Here is a 22,559-nt window from a genome sequence, read left to right as displayed (position 1 = left end):
GATAATGTTTACTCCTGAAGAGCAATGAATGGGAAGGGGACTTACGGGGTTTCTGGTGCTAAAAGTGTTGTTTCTTGATTTGGATGACGATTTTATAGGCATGTTCAGTTTGTGAAAATCCACTAAGTAGTATACTTGTAACATGTACACTTTCTATGTGTATATCATATTTTAACAAAGGTTTTACAAATGTAGTAAGAGGAATAAAGCATCATTAATTCACAGCCAATGAATAACTACTATAAATTCTAAAATTGCCTATTTTGGTCCCAAATTTTTGGCCAATTAAATGGAGACTGAAAAGGAAAAAATGAATGTAAGAAGCAGGAAAAAGGCAATAATAAGTAAAGAAAAATAAGAGGAGGAAAGAAATGAGTAAAGAGGAAGACAGAAAGCAAGAGAGTGGGAAGGAAAAGTGGGAAGGAAGGACAGAAGCCGAATTAGGCTGAGGACGTCGGAAGACAATCACGTGTGACAGAGGGATGCAGCCTTAACATCTGAAAAGTTTATTGGCCATTAACCATTTATAGCTTTCAATAAATATGAGTCTGAATTATTTAGGAGTTCTAAACTCAATGGTATAAAGAAGAAATCTGTGCCACAACAGCAACAAAGTTAATGTCATTCTAGGGTTCAATTAAATTAAGTCAAGAATTAGAGATGACGTAAGTAATATTAACTCACCACAGAGACCCATAGTTACAAATAAATGAATCTTTTAATATACGTGAATCCAAGAACAAGTGACACATACAGTTGACCCTTGAACAATGCCAGGGTTGGGGCACCAACCCCCTGGGCATTTGCAAATCTGTGTTTAACCTCTGACTCCCCCAAAACTTTACTAATAGCTTACTGTTGACCAGAAGCCTTACTGATAACATAAAGAGTAGATTAACACATATTTTACATGTTACATGTATTATATACTATATTCTTACAATACAGCGAGCCAGAGAAAAGAAAGTGCTATAAGGAAGTCATAAGGAAAAGAAAATACCTTTACAGTACTATACTTTATCGAAAAAAAATCTGTAAGTGGACCTGCACAGTTCAAACCCATGTTGTTCAAGGACCAACTGTATTCTATATTAGATTTTTTTAATTATAGTCTTTGGGACTGGATTTTCTTTAGTTTTAAGGACTCAAAGTCCTAGAATCAAGTTATTTCTACCAAGGCACATATTTTTCATTTAATTTGGATAACAAACCTGGTTTAGCCTTCTTTTTCTTTTTTTTTGGTTTGGATTTTGTGTCATCTTGCATGCTGTCTTCTACATTGTCTTCCATTGAACTTATCTTATCATCTTGTTGAGAATCTGAAGTAACTCTTCTAACTGGAGAGCCCTTCTTTTGTTCACTTTCAACTGTGTCATCAGAGATGGTCAATGTACTGCAAATACAACCAAAGTACAAGCCATTACAAATACATTCTTCTTCTTAATGATGCAGCAACGTGAACAGTGAACAGAGTCAAGGATAATCCTAAAATCAAGATTCTTTCCTGCTAGGGGATACATACATATATATATATATATATATATATATATATATTTTTTTTTTAAGATTTTATTTATTTTTGACAGAGAGAGAGAGAGTGTGTGTACAAGCAGGGGAAGCAGCAGGCAGAGGGAGAGGGAAAGCAGGCTCCCCACTTAGCAGAGAGCCCCATGCGGGGCTCAGTCCCAGGACCCTGGGATCACAACCTGAGCTGAAGGCAGACGTTTAACCGTCTGAGCCACCCAGGTGCCCCTAGGGAATACATATATTTTATTATGCACTAAAATGGTGAACTGTCAAATTAGGTATCAATGTGTATTATTTTTTATTTGTTAATGAGTTATATACCCATGAGTCAAATTAAACTTCAGCTCTAAACTCCCAGAAAAGATAAAGTTGTATATTTTATGAGCAATAGATCTGTTTTTCCATAGGAATGATGAAAGCATCCTCATCCTGTCGTCAAGTCAATGATTAATGAACAAATTTCTAAATTACCTTATTTAAAAGCAAAAAAAGTGTTTTAAGTTTGTTCTGCTTTCAAGAGGCTTCAGATATTCAACTTTTGATTTCTAGGTAACAGTTAATTACTTGTCTTCTCCAGTGGCTGGTGTACCACTACATTTTCAGGAGGCCGTTATTAAAATGAAAATGTGCATCACATGAACTAATAAATGTTAAGGGGCAGCAGCCTAGAGTTATACTCATTGTAGAAGAGAAACCAGCCTATTAAAGTTCGTAATTTATCAAGTAAAAAATCTGCATCTAAATAATAATAAACTGACTTCCAATATAGTCATATTTTTTTAAAAAGAGGTTGAGAAATAAAAAGAGTAGAGAAATATTTCAAAATAGTCATTCCAGAAAGCCATGCTATTTTATCACTTCACCAAATACTATTATTTAAAGAGAACTACCTTTTGCATGCCATGGTCATCTAACCCATGGTTTTATTTAAAATTCAAGAACTAACATTTAATAGAGAGTATGTCTTACCAGCTCATAACAGATATGGTAGCTGTAAGAAAGACTGATGGTATACTGTAGCAAGTAGCCTCTAATATGGCCCTCAATGATCCCTGCCTCCTGCTATTAGTATCTTTGTCTAGCCCCTTCCCTTGATTGTGGGCTGGACCTAGTGACCCACTTCTAATAGACAAAATATGACCAAAAGTAATGGATGCCACTTCCAAACCAAGTTTAGGTTCCATAAAGACTATGACTTTCTCTCTCTCTCTCTCTGTCTCAGAGCCCTTGCTCTGGGGAAGCAAGTGGCCATGTTGTGAGTAGCCCACATGGAGAAATCCATGTGGCAAGGAACTGATGTCTCTGGCCAAAAGTCAGTCAGGACCTGAGACCTGCCAAGAACCACATGAGTGAGCTTAGAAATGGATATTCCAAGCCTTCCAACAGCTCTGTCACTTGCAGATCCTTCTCCAGCCAAGTCTTAAGATGACTGCATCCCCAGCTGACACCCTGACTGTAGCCCGAGAGAGATCCTGAGTCAGTGGTACCCACTTAAGCCATGCTCAGATTCTTGATCCACAGAAACTGAGAGACAATAAATGTTTGTTGTTCTGCTAAGTTCTAGAGTAGCTTTTTTTGTGCAGCAACAGATAGTTAATACATAGAGTAACATGTTCGAGTAGCAACTCTTTTTGCCCTCCTTTTGTTACCACTGGTGTCTAGCTTTTGGTAAGAGGTGAATTATTTTTAGATGAGGACAGTAAGGGAACCTGTCCCTGACGCCAGGAAATAATCAAACATAGAATGTTCCCACCTCAAGTTGTTTATGTAGATGTGGACTGCAGAAAAAAAAGTTAATTAGTTAAAAGACATTTTTTATCTTGTTTTCCCCAAAGAAGACATATAAATATAAATATGATCACAGAAGCACTCATACTGCACATGCAAACATATATGTATAAGTATCATATATAGAAAAAGACTAGCATGCTAAATTGCTTATAATGATTACCTTTAGATGGTTAGGTTACTTTTATCTTCTTTGTGTCTTTATTGTATGTTCTATAATAAGCAAATATTATTTGTATAATAAAGAAAAACACTATATTCATATATCCAAATAGGCATTTGTAACTCAAAAAAGGGAGAGAAATTGGGTTTCTATTATTAGCAGATGTAAATAAGTATTTAAGGGTAGAGACTTTAGAACAAGACTGCTAAGGTTTTGGCTCAGCTTCTTACTGGTTCTGTGACTTAAACCCTTCAAGTTTCATTATCTGCAAAATAGAGTGATAGTATTACTATTCCTCATAAGGTTGTTACAAAGAATAAATGAGTTAATTCTTATAAAGCATTTAGCACATACTAAGGTGCTATGGAAAGGGTAACTGTTATTGTTTACTGGCAATGTATCCACAGGAAAGATTAAGAATTTTCTTAGTGTAACTACAGATATCACTCAAAAGCTGAGAATACTAGTGTTTTTTAAAGAGGACATTTTACATTTGTCAGTGCAAAGTACCTTGTTTCAGCTTTAGACGAGATTGGAACTTTCTTTTTTTTCTTTATTTTTTTCTCACTGTTCAATTTGCCATCATGCAATGAAGTATCTGAGGGAAAGTAAGTCAACTGTTCTTTGAGTTTCTTTCTTATTTTCTTCTTAATCTCCTTCGCCATTTCTTCAGCTACTTGGAGTTGGTATGCTTGCATCAGTTCTTCTTCCTCATCTAAATTATTATTTTCTCTTTCTTCATCTGCCTTCTTGCTCTTCTGATGAGCAACACCTGGCTGTGACCTGGTTCGTGCTTTCTGATGTGTGGACTCCACCTTCCTCACAGGAGTTTCCAGTTCCATTCCTTGTACAGTCATCTGGAGTACTGTTTTCATAACCTTTTTACTTGCCTTTCCTTGCTTGTCTTCCTCTACACTAACATCATCTGGATTTTCAGGTGTTGACTGGGGATTCCTTAGTTTGCTTTTAGTGACTGGGTTATTAGTGTTCGTAGCACTTACATCATCACTTTTAGTTTCTTTACTTTTCGGAAGATTGCTTCTAACAGTGTCAAGCTAGGAAAAGAAGACACGGTAACAAAGTTTCAGTCAAGCACAGTTCAATGATACAAAGATAAAGCACAATAATGATTGTGCTTATCCCAATGTAACATTGGGAAAATTATTTCATCTTTTACTTGAACACACTGATACCATTCTAGACCATCTCATTAGCACCATCATAGTTTATTCTCTTGGCGTTAGATTCGTAATTTCTGAGAGTAACTTCAGATTAAATGAGATAATTAACATGGGGAAAATACTTAATGACTTTTCAGAAGTGAATAAATTGCTCATATCTCAAATGTTACTTTTTCTCTTTGGCAGAATGATCCATACTTTAACTACAAGATATTTGAGAAATTGCTAAAGGAGCCACAGAGGTAAAGCATTTTAGGTTTCCCAACAGAAAACACACACAGGTCATTTATCTTACTTCATAATTACATTCTAAAATCAAAAGTCTGTAGTTTAGAATAATCCTACAATTAATCCAAATACATTACTGAAAATGCTGCCAAATATTACATATTATCAAATTAAGTCAAATGACAGACTAAACACACCTGTATATCCTTCTCTAATCAAAATTTTAAATGGGATATTTTTAATAAAAAAGGCCAGAAATCAGGGGCGCCTGGGTGGCTCAGTCGTTAAGCGTCTGCCTTTGGCTCAGGTCCTGATCCCAGGGTCCTGGGATTGAGCCCCACATCGGGCTCCCTGCTCAGTGGGAAGCCTGCTTCTCCCTCTCCCACTCCCCCTGCTTGTGTTCCCTCTCTCGCTGTGTCTCTCTCTGTCAAATAAATAAATAAAATCTTTAAAAAAAAAAAAAAAGGCTAGAAATCAAAAAGGAATGCTACTAGTAATAAAATAAATATTTTGAGAAATTTCCCAAGGATAAAAAATAGGCAGGATTAGATCTATTAAGAAATTAGCAGATAAAACCACAGCCCATAGGAAAAGAACCAGAGAAGGGTGATTCTGAAGAAGCCATAAGCCCAGAGTCAAGTAACACAAGGAGAAGGAGGGGATAAAACTGAGGATGACCAATCGAGGAGCTGGAAGGGACAGCTCTGTTCCCCACCTCCATTTGTGTTAGATGGTGACTTTCATTCAAAGGATAAAGCAGCTGAATATAGAGAAATATGGCAGCATGCTTCCGGGAGGTACAACCCTCACCAAAGACAGTAGATTATGTTGAAAACAACCAACAGGCAGAAGAGAGATTCTCATATAGAAAGATGACTAGACATTTAAAAACGAATAAAAACTGAAGGAAAGTAGCAAAATGAAAGAAAAGCCATCAAATCCAATAAAACAGAAAAATTAACGAGGGAAAGTGAATTAAAAGCATAAACAAAATTAGAACTTAAAGTGTAATTAATATCAAAGAAATTCAAAAGCATATTGGATTTAAAAAACACAACTGCAGACATTAAAATTAAAATTTTGAGTAAGAGCTTAAAAGATGTGTTGAGAAACACAAGGGACAAACCAAAGTGCTAAAATATGGAAGCCAGTATCAAAATGAAGAATTCTTTCAGAAATGGATGAGCTTACCAATGAAGACTGCAGTTCAATTTTTTTAAATAGATTTATTTCAGAGAGAGAGAGAAAAAAAAGAGAGACAGCACAAGTGTGGGTGAGAGTGGGGGGACGGGCAGAGGGAGAGAATCTCAAGCAGACTCCCCACTGAACACGGAGCCTGAGGCAGGGCTCGATCCCATGACCCACGAGATCATGACCTGAGCCGAAATCACTTAAATGACTGAACTACCCAGGCACCCCTGAAGTTCAATTTTTGAAAACCCTCATGTTTAAAAGTAGTTAGAAAATGTCCAATATACGATGGAGAAATGTTGAAAGGATTAGTATCCCAATATGTACTCAATATGTTACCATCTCTAAGACTCTTCTGCTTACCTACAATATATTTCCAAATTCTATCTATTCTTCAAGGATAAATTATGGAGCGATACCCTCTAGAACCCTCTTCCCGAATCAAATCTTATAAAAATAATTTCTCTTAAAAAATAACCTTATTTTCACATGTTTTGTTTCTAGAAGCAATACATGTTTAACTTAAAACAGTAAGAAAGCAAAAAATTAAAAATACAAAGAACCAGAAAATATTTAAAGAGAAAAAGAAGACCCAAAGCTCAACTCTGGGTGCTTCACACAAGGAAAATCACTGCTAATCTTTTCAGAAACTTATGTTTGTCTTCTTGCTATCAATATACTTATACCTAATAACTTTGAATTTTCACTATGTTAAAATGAAGCACATACAAATCTTTCTTTTTATTTTCTCAGGGAGTACCAAAAATGTTGTGGGAATATATACAAATTTCGAGGACACTCCTGAAGGAAATAATTGGAAAAAGATAACCAAGAATTAGAAATGGAAGGAAGAATTGTGGTTTAGAAGAAAAGATTTCAAAAATGGAACCATGGGACAGTTAATCAGAAGACATTCACAGTTTTTTATTTACTCTCTTTCACTGATCTGTCAGTCAACCTTTGTACTAATATCATTTAATTTTATACTATGACTTTATATTTGTTTTTCATGTTTGTTTTTCTGCTTTATTCAATTAACTTTTTTTTAAAAAGATTTTATTTATTTGAGAGAGAGAGATAGTGACAGAGATAGGGAGAGAGAGCACAAGCCGGAAGGAGAGGGAGAAGCAGCCTCCCGCTGAGCAGGGAGCCTGACGTGGGGCTCAATCCGAGGACCCTGGGATCGTGACCTGAGCCATGACCTGAGCCAAAGGCAGAAGCTTAATGACTGAGCCACCCAGGCACCCCTTCAATTAATTTTTAAAAACCACAACAATAAATACAATTCCCAGAGTATCTTTTGTAGTATTCCATACATTCCACAGTACTGTATAGTTTTTATTACTTTTTAAAATATCCTGCTTTTTGCAGTTCTAATTTCCTTTCTCTCACTAACAACTGTATGGGATGATTTTTAAATTTCCAAACAGTTTATAAATTTTATATTTGTTATTTGTAGTTTGTGGTACTACAGTTAAAAAACGTCTATTTTATGGACTTTAATATTTCAAAGATTAGGTTATGGCTGAATTTTGAAGTGTTCCAAATACATTTGTTCATGTTCTATTACATCTTTGCTCATCCTTTTATCTTTTTTTTTTTTTAAAGCAGGAAAAAAATCAAAGTTTAATAACGTGTATCCACGGGAGAGACCCTGGAAAACAGGGTAAGTCCCCGGTGGCCACAGCGACCACCTTCTCCTATCCTTTTATCTTTACCCTTCTGTGTATCAGTTAGGTTTTTTGCTTCAGTTTGTTTTTTAAATCAGCTTTACTGAGATACAACTTACATACAATAAAATTCACCAATTTTAAGTACAGAATTAAATGAATTTTGGTAAACATATACAGACATATGACCACTACCATAATCACAATGTTAAACATTTCCATCACCCCACATGTTCTTGTACAAAGTCAGCCTCTAGTCCTCCACACCCTAGCCCCACTCAAGCACTCATGTGCTTTCTATCAAGATAGTTTGGTCTTGTCTAGAATTTCACATACATGGAATCATACAGTATAGAGCCTTTTGTGACCAGTTTCCTTCACTCAGCATAGAGCTTTGGAATTCATCCGTGTTGTTGCATCTGTAGTTTATTCCTTTTTATTGCTGAGCAGTATTCCATTGCATGGATACATACCTCATTTTATTTCTCCATTAATTAATGAACATTTATTTCTAGTTTTGTACCATTATGTTTTCATTTCTCTTGCACAAACACCCAAGAATTACTGAGCTGTATGATAAGTAGATGTTTAACTTCTTTTTTTTTTTTTTTTAAAGATTTTATTTATTTATTTGAGAGAGAGAGAATGAGAGAGAGCAAGTACATGAGAGGGGGGAGGGTCAGAGGGAGAAGCAGACTCCCTGCCGAGCAGGGAGCCCGATGCGGGACTCGATCCAGGGACTCCAGGATCATGACCTGAGCCGAAGGCAGTCGCTTAACCAACTGAGCCACCCAGGCGCCCCTAGATGTTTAACTTCTTAAATATCTGCCAAACTGCTTCCCAAAGTGGCTGTACCATTTTGTATTCCCAAATGTTTAAGAGTTCCACTTACATAACATCCTTGTCAGCATCTGGCGTTGTCAATTTTCATTTTTTAGCTGTTCCAATATGTGTGTAATGGCATTTCATTATTGTTTTAAATTGCATTTCCCTAATTAGTAATGACACTGAAAATCTTTACATGTACTGACATGCTATCTGCATCTCTCCTTTGGTTAAGTGTTAAAATCTTTTGCCCATTTTCACCGGGTTATTTTCAAATCATTGAGTTCTAAGAGCATTCTTAAAATGTTCTACATACACTTTCTCAGTGTGTTGAAAATATCTTCTCCGAATCTATAGGCTATCTTTTCATTTTCTTAGCAATATTCTGAATTTTCACAAAGCCCAATTTACCTCTTTTTTCTTTTATGATTCATGTTTTTGTATCCTGAGAAATCTATTCATAACCCAAGGTTACAAAGGTTTTATCCTGTTTTTTCTATAAGTCATATAATTTTAGCTCTTATGCTTAGATCTCTGATCCATTTCTATTTAATTTCTGAACATGATATGGTCATAGTTTATAATATTGCATATGGGTATCTGTTCCAGCATTTGTTGAAAAGATTATCCTTTTTCTCACTCCTTGGCAAATTCTGGGACACCCTGGCAATTTTGTCACACCTTGGCAATTTTTGTCAAGAATCAATTAACCATATACATTTGGGTCTACTTCTAGATTCTGTACTACCCCCACTGACTTATATGTCTATCTTTACACCAATAACGGGCTGTCTTGGTTACTATAACTTTACATTGAGCTTTGAATCCAATAGTAAAATTCTTTCAACTTTGTTCTTCTTTTTCAAAACTGTTTTAGCTATTCTAGGTCCATTGCTTAAATTTCCAAGTAAATTTTAGATTTTCAGTTCTTTTTTTTTTTTAGATTTTATTTATTTATTTGACAGAGAAAGACACAGTGAGAGCAGGAACACAAGCAGGGGGAGTGGGAGAGGGAGAAGCAGGCTTCCCGCTGAGCAGGGAGCCCGATGTGGGGCTCGATCCCAGGACCCTGGGATCATGACCTGAGCCGAAGGCAGACGCTTAACGACTGAGCCACCCAGGCGCCCTAGATTTTCAATTCTTAAAAAAAATTCTCCTAAGATTGTTCCGAAGAGGAACAGGATAGTTACTAAAAAACACTAAGAAAATCTTTCTGATTCCACAGTATATGCGTTCAATAAATGTTAGCAATTATTATCTTATGATTATTAGCTATACGTAAGAGTATGAACTCTGTGGCTATAGAGATATTTCTTATTTTTCTCAGTGAATTGGCTGACTTTTACCTTTTATCAAATTTATATAATTCAACAAATATTTACTGAGTCTTCTGTGTGCAGACAGAGAATATTCTCTTTACTTGGGATGTCTTTTATCCCTTACAAGATCAGAGTATCTTTCCATACTGGAAGATTACACCAGCCATTTCTATTTTCCTATTTTTAGTGTTTATTAATTTATTATTTATTAATTTAGAAATCATACACAATAAGTCATGTGTATATACCTCTGAGGGTACATAATTATCACTTACATGAACACCAAATTATTTTTTCAAAAATCACTAATACCCTGTTTCCAAGTAAAATATTATGGCTCTTCCCCTTATTTTTATATGATCACATAGTTTTTATTCAACTTCTTTGTACTGATTTACTGATGTTGACTGATAGCCAATTTATAAGATACTCTTTTTTAAAAATTATTTGAGAGAGTGTGCGTGGGGGGGGGGCGGGGAGAGGGAGAATCTTAAGGGCTCCATGCCCGACATAGGGTTTGATGTGGGGCTCGATCTCATGACCCTGAGATCATGACCTGAGCCAAAAACAAAAGTTGGACACTCAACTGACCGAGCCAGCCAGGCACCCCTATGCTATTCTTGAGTTCTCAGGGAGAAAACCTATTTGGCTGAGACAAAGTATTCTTTCAACATATGGTTAAATTCAATTTGTTCATGTTTTATTTAAGCTTTTCGTTGTTTCAATATATTCATAATTGAGAAAATTCTGTTTCTTTTTAGATTTGTCTATATTTTTGCAAACTTTTAGTTTTAAACTTTAGGTCATTTTGTTTGATCTGTCAATGTTGCAAGCCAGACACCTGACATTTTAAAAATTTAGACTCTGCTTTTTAAAATAGGAAGCTTAAACTATTTACATGTATTTTCATGATTAAAAGTTTCTTTTTTTTTTTTCTTTAAGATTTATTTGAGATAGAGCGTGCATGCACAGGGTGAGGGGCAGAGGGAGAGGGAAAGGGAGAATCTCAAGCACACTCCCTGCTGAGTTCAGAGACCAACCCAGGGCTCCATCTCACCACCGTGAGATCATGACCTGAGCTGAAAACAAGAGTCGGACACTTAACCAACTGAGCCACCCAGGCGCCCCTAAGAATTTATTCTTAAATTCCTTCTTTCATTATTTTTGTTCCTTTTAAAAAAATCTATTATTTGTTTTCTCTTGAGCTCTAATGACTTTGAAAGTATTATAATCAATTTTACATATGACTGGTTTCACTTATTTTAAACTCCAGGATGAAGTAACTTCTGACTACACTTCAGGTAAAAGTAGTATTTATAGAACTCTTTTTCTCTGCAAGCTAGGAAAGCTTTGCCCAATGTTTGAGAACAACGTTTCTGTTATCTCACATTATTATATGTACATTATCTAATATAAATCTTCAGCAATTATTTTTGGCATAAATAATAAAGAAAGTTCTACATATTTAGCTGGTCTCAAAAGACTCATGCAGACATATTTTCAGATCATAAATTCTCTGTTCTTAAATTTTTAATTTTGATTCATGTTTCTGGAAATGGTACTACATATTCAAATAATACACCTTCAGTAGTTTTCTTGTTTTCAGGGAGGGAACATTTGTAATAATTCTCTGTTAATTTGCATGTTCACTACTGACCTCACAAACAATTGACACTTAAGGTGACCAGATTTCTTGTGATACAATTTTTCCCTCAATACTGTGTAGATATCTTTTTTTGTCTTCTGGATTTAGTGTTTTCTGAGAGAAGCCTGAAATGCACTAGATGTTTCTTTTTCTGTTGAGATACTTGCAAAATTAATTTTTCCCCTGAAATTAAAAAGTTCTAAATATAGTTACAGGTCATAAATTTTACCTGGAATGCAAGATGGACTCATCTCTTCCTAGATCTTTCTATTAATCTCAGGAAGGTTTTTTCATCATGCTCTTTCTACTGTTTCTGCTCCATTAGTACTAGTAATGGGAACACTTACTTACAGGTCAAGTATTTCTGTATGTCCTCATTACTTACTTCATTTTCGTTTTAGCCATTTCTTCTCATGGAAGAATGCCTCAAATTTATCTTCCTTATCACTAATTAGATTTTTCCATGGTACCAATTCTACTATTTTTGGCCTAAGATATAGTTTTTAAAAGGCAACTAAAGGCAGAACATGGAGAGACTGGTTTTAAATCCCCCTCACTCTACTGCTGGCTATATGGCTCTGGCAAACCATTTAACATCTTTGTTAAGTGGTTTTTCTGTTCTGATGTTTATAAAACCTCTCATGCAAAATAAGAGCCCCAATACCTATGTTTTATGATTAACATGAGAATCAGAAATAGCATTTGCAAAATTCTTATCACAGTGCCTAACAGATTGTTGAAAAATAAGGTGAATCTGCCATCATTACGAATTCTCTTAGTACAGCCTTTTTCTTGCTTCCTTTTATTACTTCAGCCTGCTTCCCTTCCAATCTCAGCCTGTTCTGTACATGTTTTTGTTCTGAAGAGGTCCCATCTCTTCATATGTTATTCAAAGAGGTCCTATTGGGTTATGGTTAAGAGAATGGGTTCTGTAGTCAGACTGTTAAGAGTTTGAATTCTGGTTCTGCCACTAACTGCAAATTTAGGCAAGGTTATTCAACCTCTCTGTGATCCAGTTTCCTCAACTATAAATGGAGATAAAACCTCATCATTTCGTTGTTATTAAAAACTAGTTAATATACATAAAACGTTTAGAAGTGCTCAAAAGATAGGAAGCACTGTTATCTAGTAAATAAAAGCAGGTATTCCTCCTCTATTTCCTAAAGTAAATCATTTCAAAAATATTTTGTTTTCCTCTAAGTCCTCCAGGAATATTCCCCTTCTTTTGAGCTAAAAAATCTCTTCCTTAGTATTTTTTCCTAGGATACTTATCTATGAATAAAAAAGGTTTGAATGGCCTGCTGTGTACCAAAAGAGGCTGGGTAGATTATGTTTAGTCACCTCACATGTGCGTGTTCCCAACATCTAAACTGGACAATGGGTAAATGGACGTCTCCTCTGCCCATTTTTTCGTTATCCATTTAATTGAGCATTCCTGGCCTAAACTGCAGCTGGTTCATGCTTACAAAGCCAGTTCTATCAGTAAGAGAAAATATAAGGTTCTACTTTGACTGAGTCCATAAAAATATCCTCAATTGTTTCAAGGGTTCTTTCTGTTTTTGTCCAATGTATACCACTTTACCCAAGGGGAGGGCATATACCAATATGCAATGTTCCATCCTCCATATGCCACTATTCCCTTCCATACTCATACTGGTACCACGAGAAGAAGCGCATTATATAAAAGGGCAGCATTCACTATGGGAAACCGAATCTGCCCCTTTCTGTCAGTAGGTCTAAATTGGTATGCAATAGTAAACAGGGGCACTACAAACCTCTCACAGGTGTGCAGCCGGATTCTGGCCAGTGTTAGTACTGATTTTTGCCTCACTTGAGAATATATACTATTACATTGATGACTGCCAGAGAGAATATTAGAATGAAGAGGTCGCACGGCAAAATTCAGAAGAGGGTAAAATTTGCTACAAGTAAATATAAGCTATACATAACTCATAAAACTCTTGCCAAAGAAATACTATGTACCAATTACCAGAACATGCATGAAGTTATTTGTGCCTGTGTGTGTGTGTGTGTGTGTGTGTGTACATAACAGATTATGGTCAAAGGAGTAAAAGGTCCAAGTAATATAGCAAAACAGGTCTGAAGAGTGAATAGTACATTAACTGTGGATATTATTACAGCCTCTTTATAATACTCTGGGATCAAGTTGTAGTCAATTGCTGATTTGTTCAGCACTGTTCTGAGTTCTGCATTTTTAATCTCTTCAACTATGCTGTCAAAAATTGTCATTTGAAAGTGTACCTCAAGTACAAAAAGATAATTACTGCCTTCAGATTCCACTGATTTCTCCTGGTTCTGCTGGGTAGAATCAGATCAATCAGTCTAAATAAAAACAAGCCACTGAATATCTGAAGTGACGTATTACTCCCTAAGTTCTTCACAATTCTGGGTTAAAAATCCTGATTTTCTTTAAAAATGTGTAATACATTGGCCAGTTGAGTTTGCCCATTCTCTCACCACTCTCATCAGTTTGTCTAGATTATTTCGGTAGCACAGCACTGAAGACTGAACTCAGTACCCCAAGAGTCATGTGGATTCTAACGTAAGCTTTATTTTACCATGTGCTATTGACTATGACATAGATTTACTATTTTCAATTTCCAAAGTTCCTCAGGGGCGCCTGGGTGGCTCAGTTGGTTAAGCGACTGCCTTCGGCTCAGGACATGATCCTGGAGTCCCGGGATCGAGTCCCACATCAGGCTCCCTGCTCAGCAGGGAGTCTGCTTCTCCCTCTGACCCTCCTCCCTCTCATGCTCTCTGTCTCTCATTGTCTCTCTCGCAAATAAATAAAATCTTAAAAAAAAAAAAAAAAAAAATTTCAAAGTTCCTCAGAGTTTTAATATGAAAGTCATAATTTCATGTAGATAGAGAAGTCATCATTACCAAATGATCGATTACTCACTGCAATTTTATCTCCAGATTTGCCAATTTTTTTCTTCAGTTTTTTTCTTTCGTGAATGAGCTCATGGTGGGTCTTAAGCAATTCCTCAAAGCGAACTTTGGTTTTTACTTTGGCTTCACTCTCCACTGCAAAGATAAAGACTCCTGTCATTTTCTAAACAATTCTATTACAACAGGTATCTGCATTATTATTATGTTAAAGAACACAGTCTTGTAAATACCTGCATGAGTTCTTCAGCTACTTTAGAACTGACCAGTCCTTCCTTCTTAAAAACTTTTCTTTTGGCTTTGGTGACACCACACTCACCTGAATCCCTCTTACATTTTGGGATACTCCCTTTAAATGTTTCCCATACTAAGTTAACTTTCTACTTGTGACTCACGGTAGCATCTACCACTGTTACGTGGCCTTAACCAACTTAAACAACTCTAAACTTCATCTTCATTATCTGTAAAATCAGAATAATCCTATGTCAAAGACCATTTGCATGAAGAATGGCTAACACTTAGCTAAGCAATAATCAGCATTCAATAAATACGAAAAGCTGAAAGTTATTTTTTCCTTTAAAACATAAGTCAGATCATGTTATTCCCTTGCTTAAGACCTTGCCAGTTTCCCACTTCACTTAGGACAAAATAAAATGAGTCCTTCACATGCCCTACAGGGTTCTCACTTCCTGGCCTGCCTACCTCTACAGCTTGAATCCAAGAGAAACAGCCCCTTAGATCCCTATATTCTAGCCATTCTGTCCTCCTTCTCACTCCTCCATCAGAATAAGCACCTTCCCATGTGAAGCTGCTTCTACCTGCTGCAAACTTCTTGATAAGGAAAATGGAGAGTCAGGCACCCGTGTGGCTCCCAAGGACAGGCTGAAGCCGGGATCTAGGCCTCTCAAAGCTTTAGATGGGAGATCTCAGGTTTCAACACCACGTGTAGGCAAAATGTTTGATGCTCAAGCAGCCTTACCTAAAGTTGCCAGAAACGCTTTGGGAACTGTCAAGATGGCCACAGAAAACTCAGTAAAGATTAATGGATCTCTCAAACAGAACTTCTCAGCTACTCGTGTTAAGCTGCCTATTCAAATGTTGCCCCTAAAGTGGAACATTTCCTGACAATCTCATCTAAATTTCCCCGTTCCTCACATAGCAGACTGTTCTTTTTCTTCACAGCACTTACCACAGCTTGAAACTATAGAATTATTTGTGTATCTACACAAATAAATATATTATCTCTGTCTCTCCCACTATACTATGCTACCATCCCTACTACCATCATGAGATCTAGCATAGAGTACCTACTAATAAACATGTTTTAATGCTGAATAAATGCTGAATGAATGGATGAATGCCCCAGAGCAGGTGTTGGCAAATTACTGCCTGCAGGACAGTCATCTACTTTTATACTTAAAAGTTTATTGAAATACAGCCATGCCCACTCTGTTAAGAATTCTTATGGATGCTTTTATGCTTCAACGGCAGACATGAGCAGTTACAGCAGAGAATAAACCTAAAATATTTACCAGCTTTCCCTTTAGGAAAAAGTCTGCCAATACCTGCTTTAGAGTAAACTGTCCATTTCGATGGTAAAGAATAAAAACTAACCATATGTTGTAATGATTATTTACCTGCTCCAGTGGAGTCCCAAACTGCCATCCATTAAATACATACTAGCCTTAATAGCTAACATTAAATAGAAAATTGATAAAGAAATAAAAAAATAAAAGAAATAAAAAAATAAAATAAATAGAAAATAAATGGAAAATTGAATACCAAACTATTAAATATCTAAATGTAATATTTGCTTAATGTATTCATTAATAGGTCAAAGAACCCCTTAAAATAATTCAAACTTTAAAATAAATAAGCAAATAAAATGTATGCAATATATAAATTTCATAAAAGTCTTACCAGTGGGCATATCTCAGCTTTATGGAGAGCATCCAGCTGTAATGTAAAGCAATGACTCAATCAGGATCCTATTAAAACAAAGAGAATTTATTTGTAGTATGGAATTTGCAAATAAAAATTACAAAACATTTTTCATACAAGATTATGTGATGATTTGTCCACTACCTCATCAGGTTTATAGCAATTAAGCTAAGTTCTCTTATCCAGTCTTATGCATATGACTTAAATACATTGGGATCAGTTTAGAGTCTGAAAAAAAGTAAAGAAAACTGGATATTTGAATAAAATATTTATATATTTGAAACAAAAACTTTTTAAAAATCTTTAAAGGCGGTAAATATGTACTTGATGTGTTAAAGCAGTTTTAAAAGTGTTTTAAGTAAAAAATAAACATTTCAATGTACTTTTAAGAAAACAAACTCCACCCCAGAATTGACTTTCCCAAGAGCATACGCTATTATATTAGTAAAGTATGCTTGTGGGTAGCATATTTACAGATAATGAATTTGAACATTTTTGTACCTTCCACTAAAAATGTTGCAACAATAGAGAAGGTTAAGCACAAGCATTTGTACCATCTTTCTCAAATAAGTATCTGGATATATATTATTATATATCAAAACCAGGGATAAACTCAGTATATGTATTCCTGAATTTCCAATTTTACTTAAAGATGAGGGTGTATGTCCACAACAAACATATTAATTTCCACATTAGAACACAATATTCACACATTTTTAAGAATAAAACTGAAGACTGTAAAAAAAAAAAAATAAGAAAAACATAATTTGAGTTGGCTGAGCAATTATCTGTTAAAGCTCCAGATCCCTGGGGATGCACCTTCATGTTCCTCTAATACTATGGGTACTTCTGAGAAGAAATGCTAAAAAGGTTAAAAATGATTATACCCATATATCTAATTATGTGGATTAACTTATATAATAATTTTCTGGTACACCAACAAAATAGATACCACTAAATTCACACAGTAAAGACTCCTATGCTTTATGGATGGGAGCCCAAATGTAGTCTTCCTATAGGTACAGATCTAATAAATTTGGTCACGTACTTTCCAATCTACCCCAAATTAGAAAAGAGAGAAGATGTAAAGGCAAGTGCATCAGTAATTAAAACCTGACAGCACATAAGTAGAAAAAAAATATAAAGCAAATAATGACTTAATATTTATATATTCCATGGCCATTCAATATAGAGGAAAACAGCTGAACTACATGACTATGAGTCATTAAGAGAAGGCTTATGTATATTCAGCTTGACCTGTTTTCCATTAAACAAAAAATTTATGGTATTCTAGACATTTCAGAAAGATTAAGTAAAAACTACTGACAAGGCAGGACAAAGAGTCCAGGATGATTCTCATTTTCTGGAAGTAGAATACTTAGGCCCCCAGTAGTAGCATTTATTGGAATACAGGACAAGTATAGTGGAGAAGTTTAAAACCCAAGTCTTAGAATTAGTCTCAAATAGTTAATTGTTTGACCTTAGGCATTTGTTTCCTCATCTGTAAAATTAGTCTACCAGTGCATATTCAAAAGGCTGTTATAAGGGTTAAATGATTTAAAATAATGCCCCAGTAAACTTCTGTTACGATGGTAATAGACACTTGTGGGAACACTCAGTGAGCTTAGTGGGGCATATTGAGCTGGGTATCTGAGGGGCACTAACCAGCTATAAGCATTGGCTTCACTGTCAGATCCCTAGATTCAAATCCCAGTTCTACCTGCCAGTAAATTAATCTCTGGACCTCAATTTCCTAAGCTTTCAAAAGGGAATTATAATACTAAATCATTCATAAGGTTTTGGTAAAGATTAAATGAGAATATCCAAATAAAACACTTAGCACAATGCCTAGAACATGGCAAGCCCTTAGAAAATGACAGCTATTATCACTGTATATATAAATACATGTTTGTATGTATAATCAGGTTGTGTTTGGTAGGCAATAGAATATAGTAATCCAGCAAGGAGAACTAGGCTGAAGATTTGAGAACTAGGCTTTATATTTATGATGGTTTCAGGGAAAAAAGTGCCAAAGACAGAATTCCGGAAGCCCAAAAATAAAGTAAAAAGACATCAAAGAGATAGGTGAAAGCTGGGGGAGAGAAATAACCAAGGGAAAGAGGTTTATTTGTTTTTTTGTTGTTGTTGTTAGAGAGGGACAGAGAGAGTATGAGTGGGGGGAGGGGCAGAGGGAGAAGGGGAGGGAGAGAGAATCTCAGGCAGGCTCCATGCTGGATCCTACGACCCTGAGATCAGGAGCTGAGTGGAAATCAAGAGTCAGCCACTTAACCAAATGAGCTGCCCAGGTGCCCCTCAAGGAAAAAGAGTTTTAACAAAGAAGTTTTCTATCACTGTGTGGTACCAAGCGTGCTGCAAATTGTGAAGAGTGTCCACTGGATCTGCAGTGCAGACAGGAAGTCACATGTTTGCAAAGCTGTTTGTGAAGGGGCAGAAATCTGGTGGCCACAGGTGGACAAATGAATGGAAGGTGAGACCTGTAGAAGAAACATGGGATTAATTCTTCCTACAAATCTGCTTCCAAGTGTCTTCCCCCACCCTCAAAGGCAGTGACATGATGCAGCAGCTTTGAGGGATAAAAAGACTATGGAAAGATTTTACTTTTTTTCTTAAGATTGTTTCCATGCTTCTATCACCCTATCCTTTTAAAAAATAAATCATCCTCTTCATTGCAAGCAGAAGAAATTTCCTAAAATACAAATGCGATGGTATCATTTCTTTGTTTAAATCTCTTCACTAGATTTTAATAACCCACTGGAAAAAATAGGAAGTCCTTACCATTGGGGTTCAAGGCTACTTATGAAATGACTCCTTCTCCAGCCACATTTCCACACACATATTCTGAATTCTAACCATGTGAAACTACTTACAGGCCTTCAATTGTGCCAAATGCCTTCTTGCCTTTGTACCATTACACACACTCCTCTCTCTCCTGAGAAATGCCCTTCTTCTGTCACTCCAACAAACTCCTAACTATCCTTTAATGCTAAATGCAGATGGTATCTTCTCTGGGAGCACTCTAACCTTAAGGGGTGGTTAAATACTTCTCTGTGCTCCCACAGTGCCTTGAGCTTCATACCTCCCTCTCTACCTCAGTCCTTTATTTTCACCCTGGTAAAACGTTCTATGATCCAGGAAATTAAAATGGTACCTACTTTATTGTAGGGAGAAAAGGAAATACTGAAAAGCAAAGTGATCAGCACAGTGGCTGGCACTCTATAGGTGCTCAGTAAAATTACTTTAGGTCTATTATTATAGTACTAAAAATAAGCGTGCAATAAATAAAATGCATAAAGTAAATTTCGTATTCACATTATTTACTATTACTCAGTAGTTCAATGCACAGTTGAACAAACACTAATACTACTTAATACAGCAAACACATTACAGAAATAATCATTTCCAAACATTAATGTGTCCCACAGCAAATACATTATAGAATTAATGACTAATATTTGATTAGTAACATCATTGGCAAAAATAAGGTCAAACCTAAAATGACATCCTTGAGTCTCATATATACCATTATTTTTTTTTATTTTTAAAGATTTTATTTATTTATTTGACAGAGAGAGAGAGAGAGAGAGCGAGAGAGGGAACACAAGCAGGGGGAGTGGGAGAGGGAGAAGCAGGCTTCCCGCTGCGCAGGGAGCCCGATGTGGGGCTCGATCCCAGGACCCTGGGATCACGACCTGAGCCGAAGGCAGACGCTTAACGACTGAGCCACCCAGGCGCCCTCATATATACCATTATTTTAAAGATTCTCCCTCACAAACCCTTTTATAGGAGCTGCTAAGAAATAATAGTAAAATTAACTGCACTACGTTTCATTTTTCTTTTTCTTTAAACATCTGATTTTCAGCCAATAAATGTCTAAAGATCAAGGGGGGAAGAAGCAGAGGCTTGGATAATTCACCCTTTAACTGAATTTTATAGCATAGGAAAAAAACTAACAAAAACCCTGTAACATAATTCAACTGCTAAATCAAGATACTCTCCATATATAAACAAGATTCTAAATACGGTTTTAAAAAATTTTTGGTATTTGGATTTTTCAAATATTTTTAGAAATTTCCCAGAGTTCTCAGAACGAGCAATCTTTTCCCTGAAACTCCAAGCAGTAAGAGCAATAGTTAATGCAACAGGTGAAAAAATTGTTAGCATCGTTTTCTCAAAAAAGTAAAAGCCATACACTCCAGTGAGTATATGTTTTCACAGTAATGCTGAAATACAGCACAGCCATTGGCAGCGATTCTAAATAATGTACTTTTTTTCTATTTGTATACATATCGAAATGACCCTTATAAACGTAACACATTGATCACCTTTTCTCGGATGTAATTAAGAAGGCATTTCACAGGTTCGAGATTCAGCACCAAGTTGACACCCTAAAAGGAAATAAACGTACTTAGTGCGAGTTAAATGCTTTTAAGCCAGAATCCGGAGTGGGAAAGGCAAAGATTGCATTCCCTCCACGGTGGATCTGGACACCGCGCTGAGCACTCATGAGACAGGAGCCCAGGGAAGGGAGCGGGAAAGTACTTAAAGATATTCATTAAAAACTACATCCCACCGCTCGGCGGCACCCGGCGGGTCAGCCTGCGGCGGCGCAGTACGCGCCCCCGCCCCACCCCGCGGCGCACCGCCCCCGCGCCCTCGGACCCGAGCAGTACCCCAAGCCACCGCCCCCTCTGAGAGGGCCGGGGCAGGCCAAGCTCCCGGCCCGGGCTCCCGCCACCAGCAGGCCTGCAGCGTACTCACGGAGAACGGAGCCCAGAGCGGCCGACAATCAGTCCCGCCCGATCCGACGCCGGGACTGTGCGAAGCGGCTCCTCGCGCCGAGCGGGGCGGGAGCCAGGCACCCGCGTAGCCACCCTAGCCGCCAGTCTCTCCAGCTCTGAGAGCGGACCGGCTGCCGCAGTGCGGGCAGCGCGCCGCCCGCTGACGTCAGCGCCTGCCTACGCCACCGTTCCCACGACAACCGATGCGGCCCGAGCTCCCGGTCTGGACCGCTGCCCAGCCTCGACGCCCCTCCGCGGCCCCGCCCCCGCGCCACCTACGCCGGGGCCTCGAGCTGCTGCAGTGCGGCGCCTGCGGAGGTGGTGCGCGCGCCCCGCCCGCGGGCCTTCAGACTAGGGTCGGGCACGCGCTCTGGCGGCCGCGCGCGGGACTCCTCGTGCCCGTGTAGAAAGCGCGAGGCCGCGGCCCTCCGAAGAAAGAACCTTTCGCCCCCAAGCGCCAAGGAGCCCTGCGAATGCGTAGGGTCTGAACCCATCTGGTCGTCACCCCCGAAAAAGCGTTCTGTCTCTCAGAACTGTAGCCAGCGCTGGAAAAAAAAACGAGAGGGGGCAGAGACAGGGAGGCAGTCGTGGAACCCGCCGAGGCCGAGAAGCATGAATGAGGCAAAGCAGCAGGCACGTCACCGCCCAAGCGATCGCGCCCACAACATGAAACATTCTTTTAAACGCGGAGAGTAGAGTTGTACTACAGACCAAACCTTAAGGAAAAAAATGTTCATAATTCGTGTGGCGCTGAGTTATCTCGCTAAGTGTTTGAAACAGAACAGAAAGAAAACCCGCACCCAGTGCCCCCTCCCACTTTCTAATTTCTGCCACAGGCGCCATTTTTAGCTCTGAGTCACCAGGGATGGAAAAATACTAGACAGGTCCCTCCCCCAACTCTTGAATTTCCTGCAGTTGTAGTCATACACCAAGCTATAACCTGTTGCTTAGTTTGCAAAGTGAGAGCGTTATGTATATTTCTTTAGAGGCCAGCTTTTCTATTTATATTAGCATCATATTTCATTTTCTTTCTCCAAATCCTATGAGAATTCCGTGAGAAATATTATCAATCCAATGCATCTTAAACCGAACTGTTCAACTTTCCACCTAGAACCTACTCCCGTTTCTGGATTTCTGTTTTGGTTTAAGCCACCACCGTCCTCCCAGTGTTGTAAATACCCGTAGAGCATCCTAAATGCCTCTTACAACAAATTATGTCCATTCTACTCTTTTAACACCCCCAGTATATAGCCTATCCAACTTGACTCTGGCTGCCTCATACCAGCCTTCATTACTTCTATTATTGTGTGATGGCCTCTTTACCAGTCCCCTGACTCCAGTTTTGATTCCAGAATGCCATCCTCCATACTGC

General features: G+C 37.6%; 1 protein-coding gene across 17 annotated transcripts in view; it reads right to left on the bottom strand.

Moving 5' to 3' along the window:
- AHI1 (Abelson helper integration site 1) overlaps positions 1-21,520 on the bottom strand; it is a 221,376-nt gene extending 199,856 nt beyond the window's left edge. For 4 of the 17 annotated variants that reach the window (XM_032407827.1, XM_032407832.1, XM_032407831.1 and 1 more), the window contains exons 1-6: positions 21,168-21,449; positions 20,732-20,794; positions 16,368-16,435; positions 14,461-14,585; positions 3,989-4,533; positions 1,212-1,393 (exon numbers count right to left, since the gene is read on the bottom strand). In XM_032407827.1, the coding sequence (XP_032263718.1) occupies positions 1,212-1,393; positions 3,989-4,533; positions 14,461-14,585; positions 16,368-16,377 (862 nt within the window). In that variant the 5' untranslated portion in view covers positions 16,378-16,435; positions 20,732-20,794; positions 21,168-21,449. Of the gene's footprint in view, positions 1-1,211; positions 1,394-3,988; positions 4,534-14,460; positions 14,586-16,367; positions 16,436-16,532; positions 16,617-18,750; positions 18,884-20,731; positions 20,795-21,167 lie in introns of all 17 variants that reach the window. The other 13 variants (XR_004299982.1, XM_032407834.1, XM_032407833.1 and 10 more) reach the window with 11 other exon arrangements.
- Positions 21,521-22,559: the final 1,039 nt, after the last annotated feature.

The sequence above is a fragment of the Phoca vitulina genome, unplaced genomic scaffold, assembly GCF_004348235.1.
Source record: "Phoca vitulina isolate PV1807 unplaced genomic scaffold, GSC_HSeal_1.0 scaffold9, whole genome shotgun sequence".
NCBI lineage: Eukaryota > Metazoa > Chordata > Mammalia > Carnivora > Phocidae > Phoca > Phoca vitulina.
The sequence above is the reverse complement of the archived record's forward strand: the minus strand, read 5'-3'. Positions and strand labels throughout refer to the sequence as shown.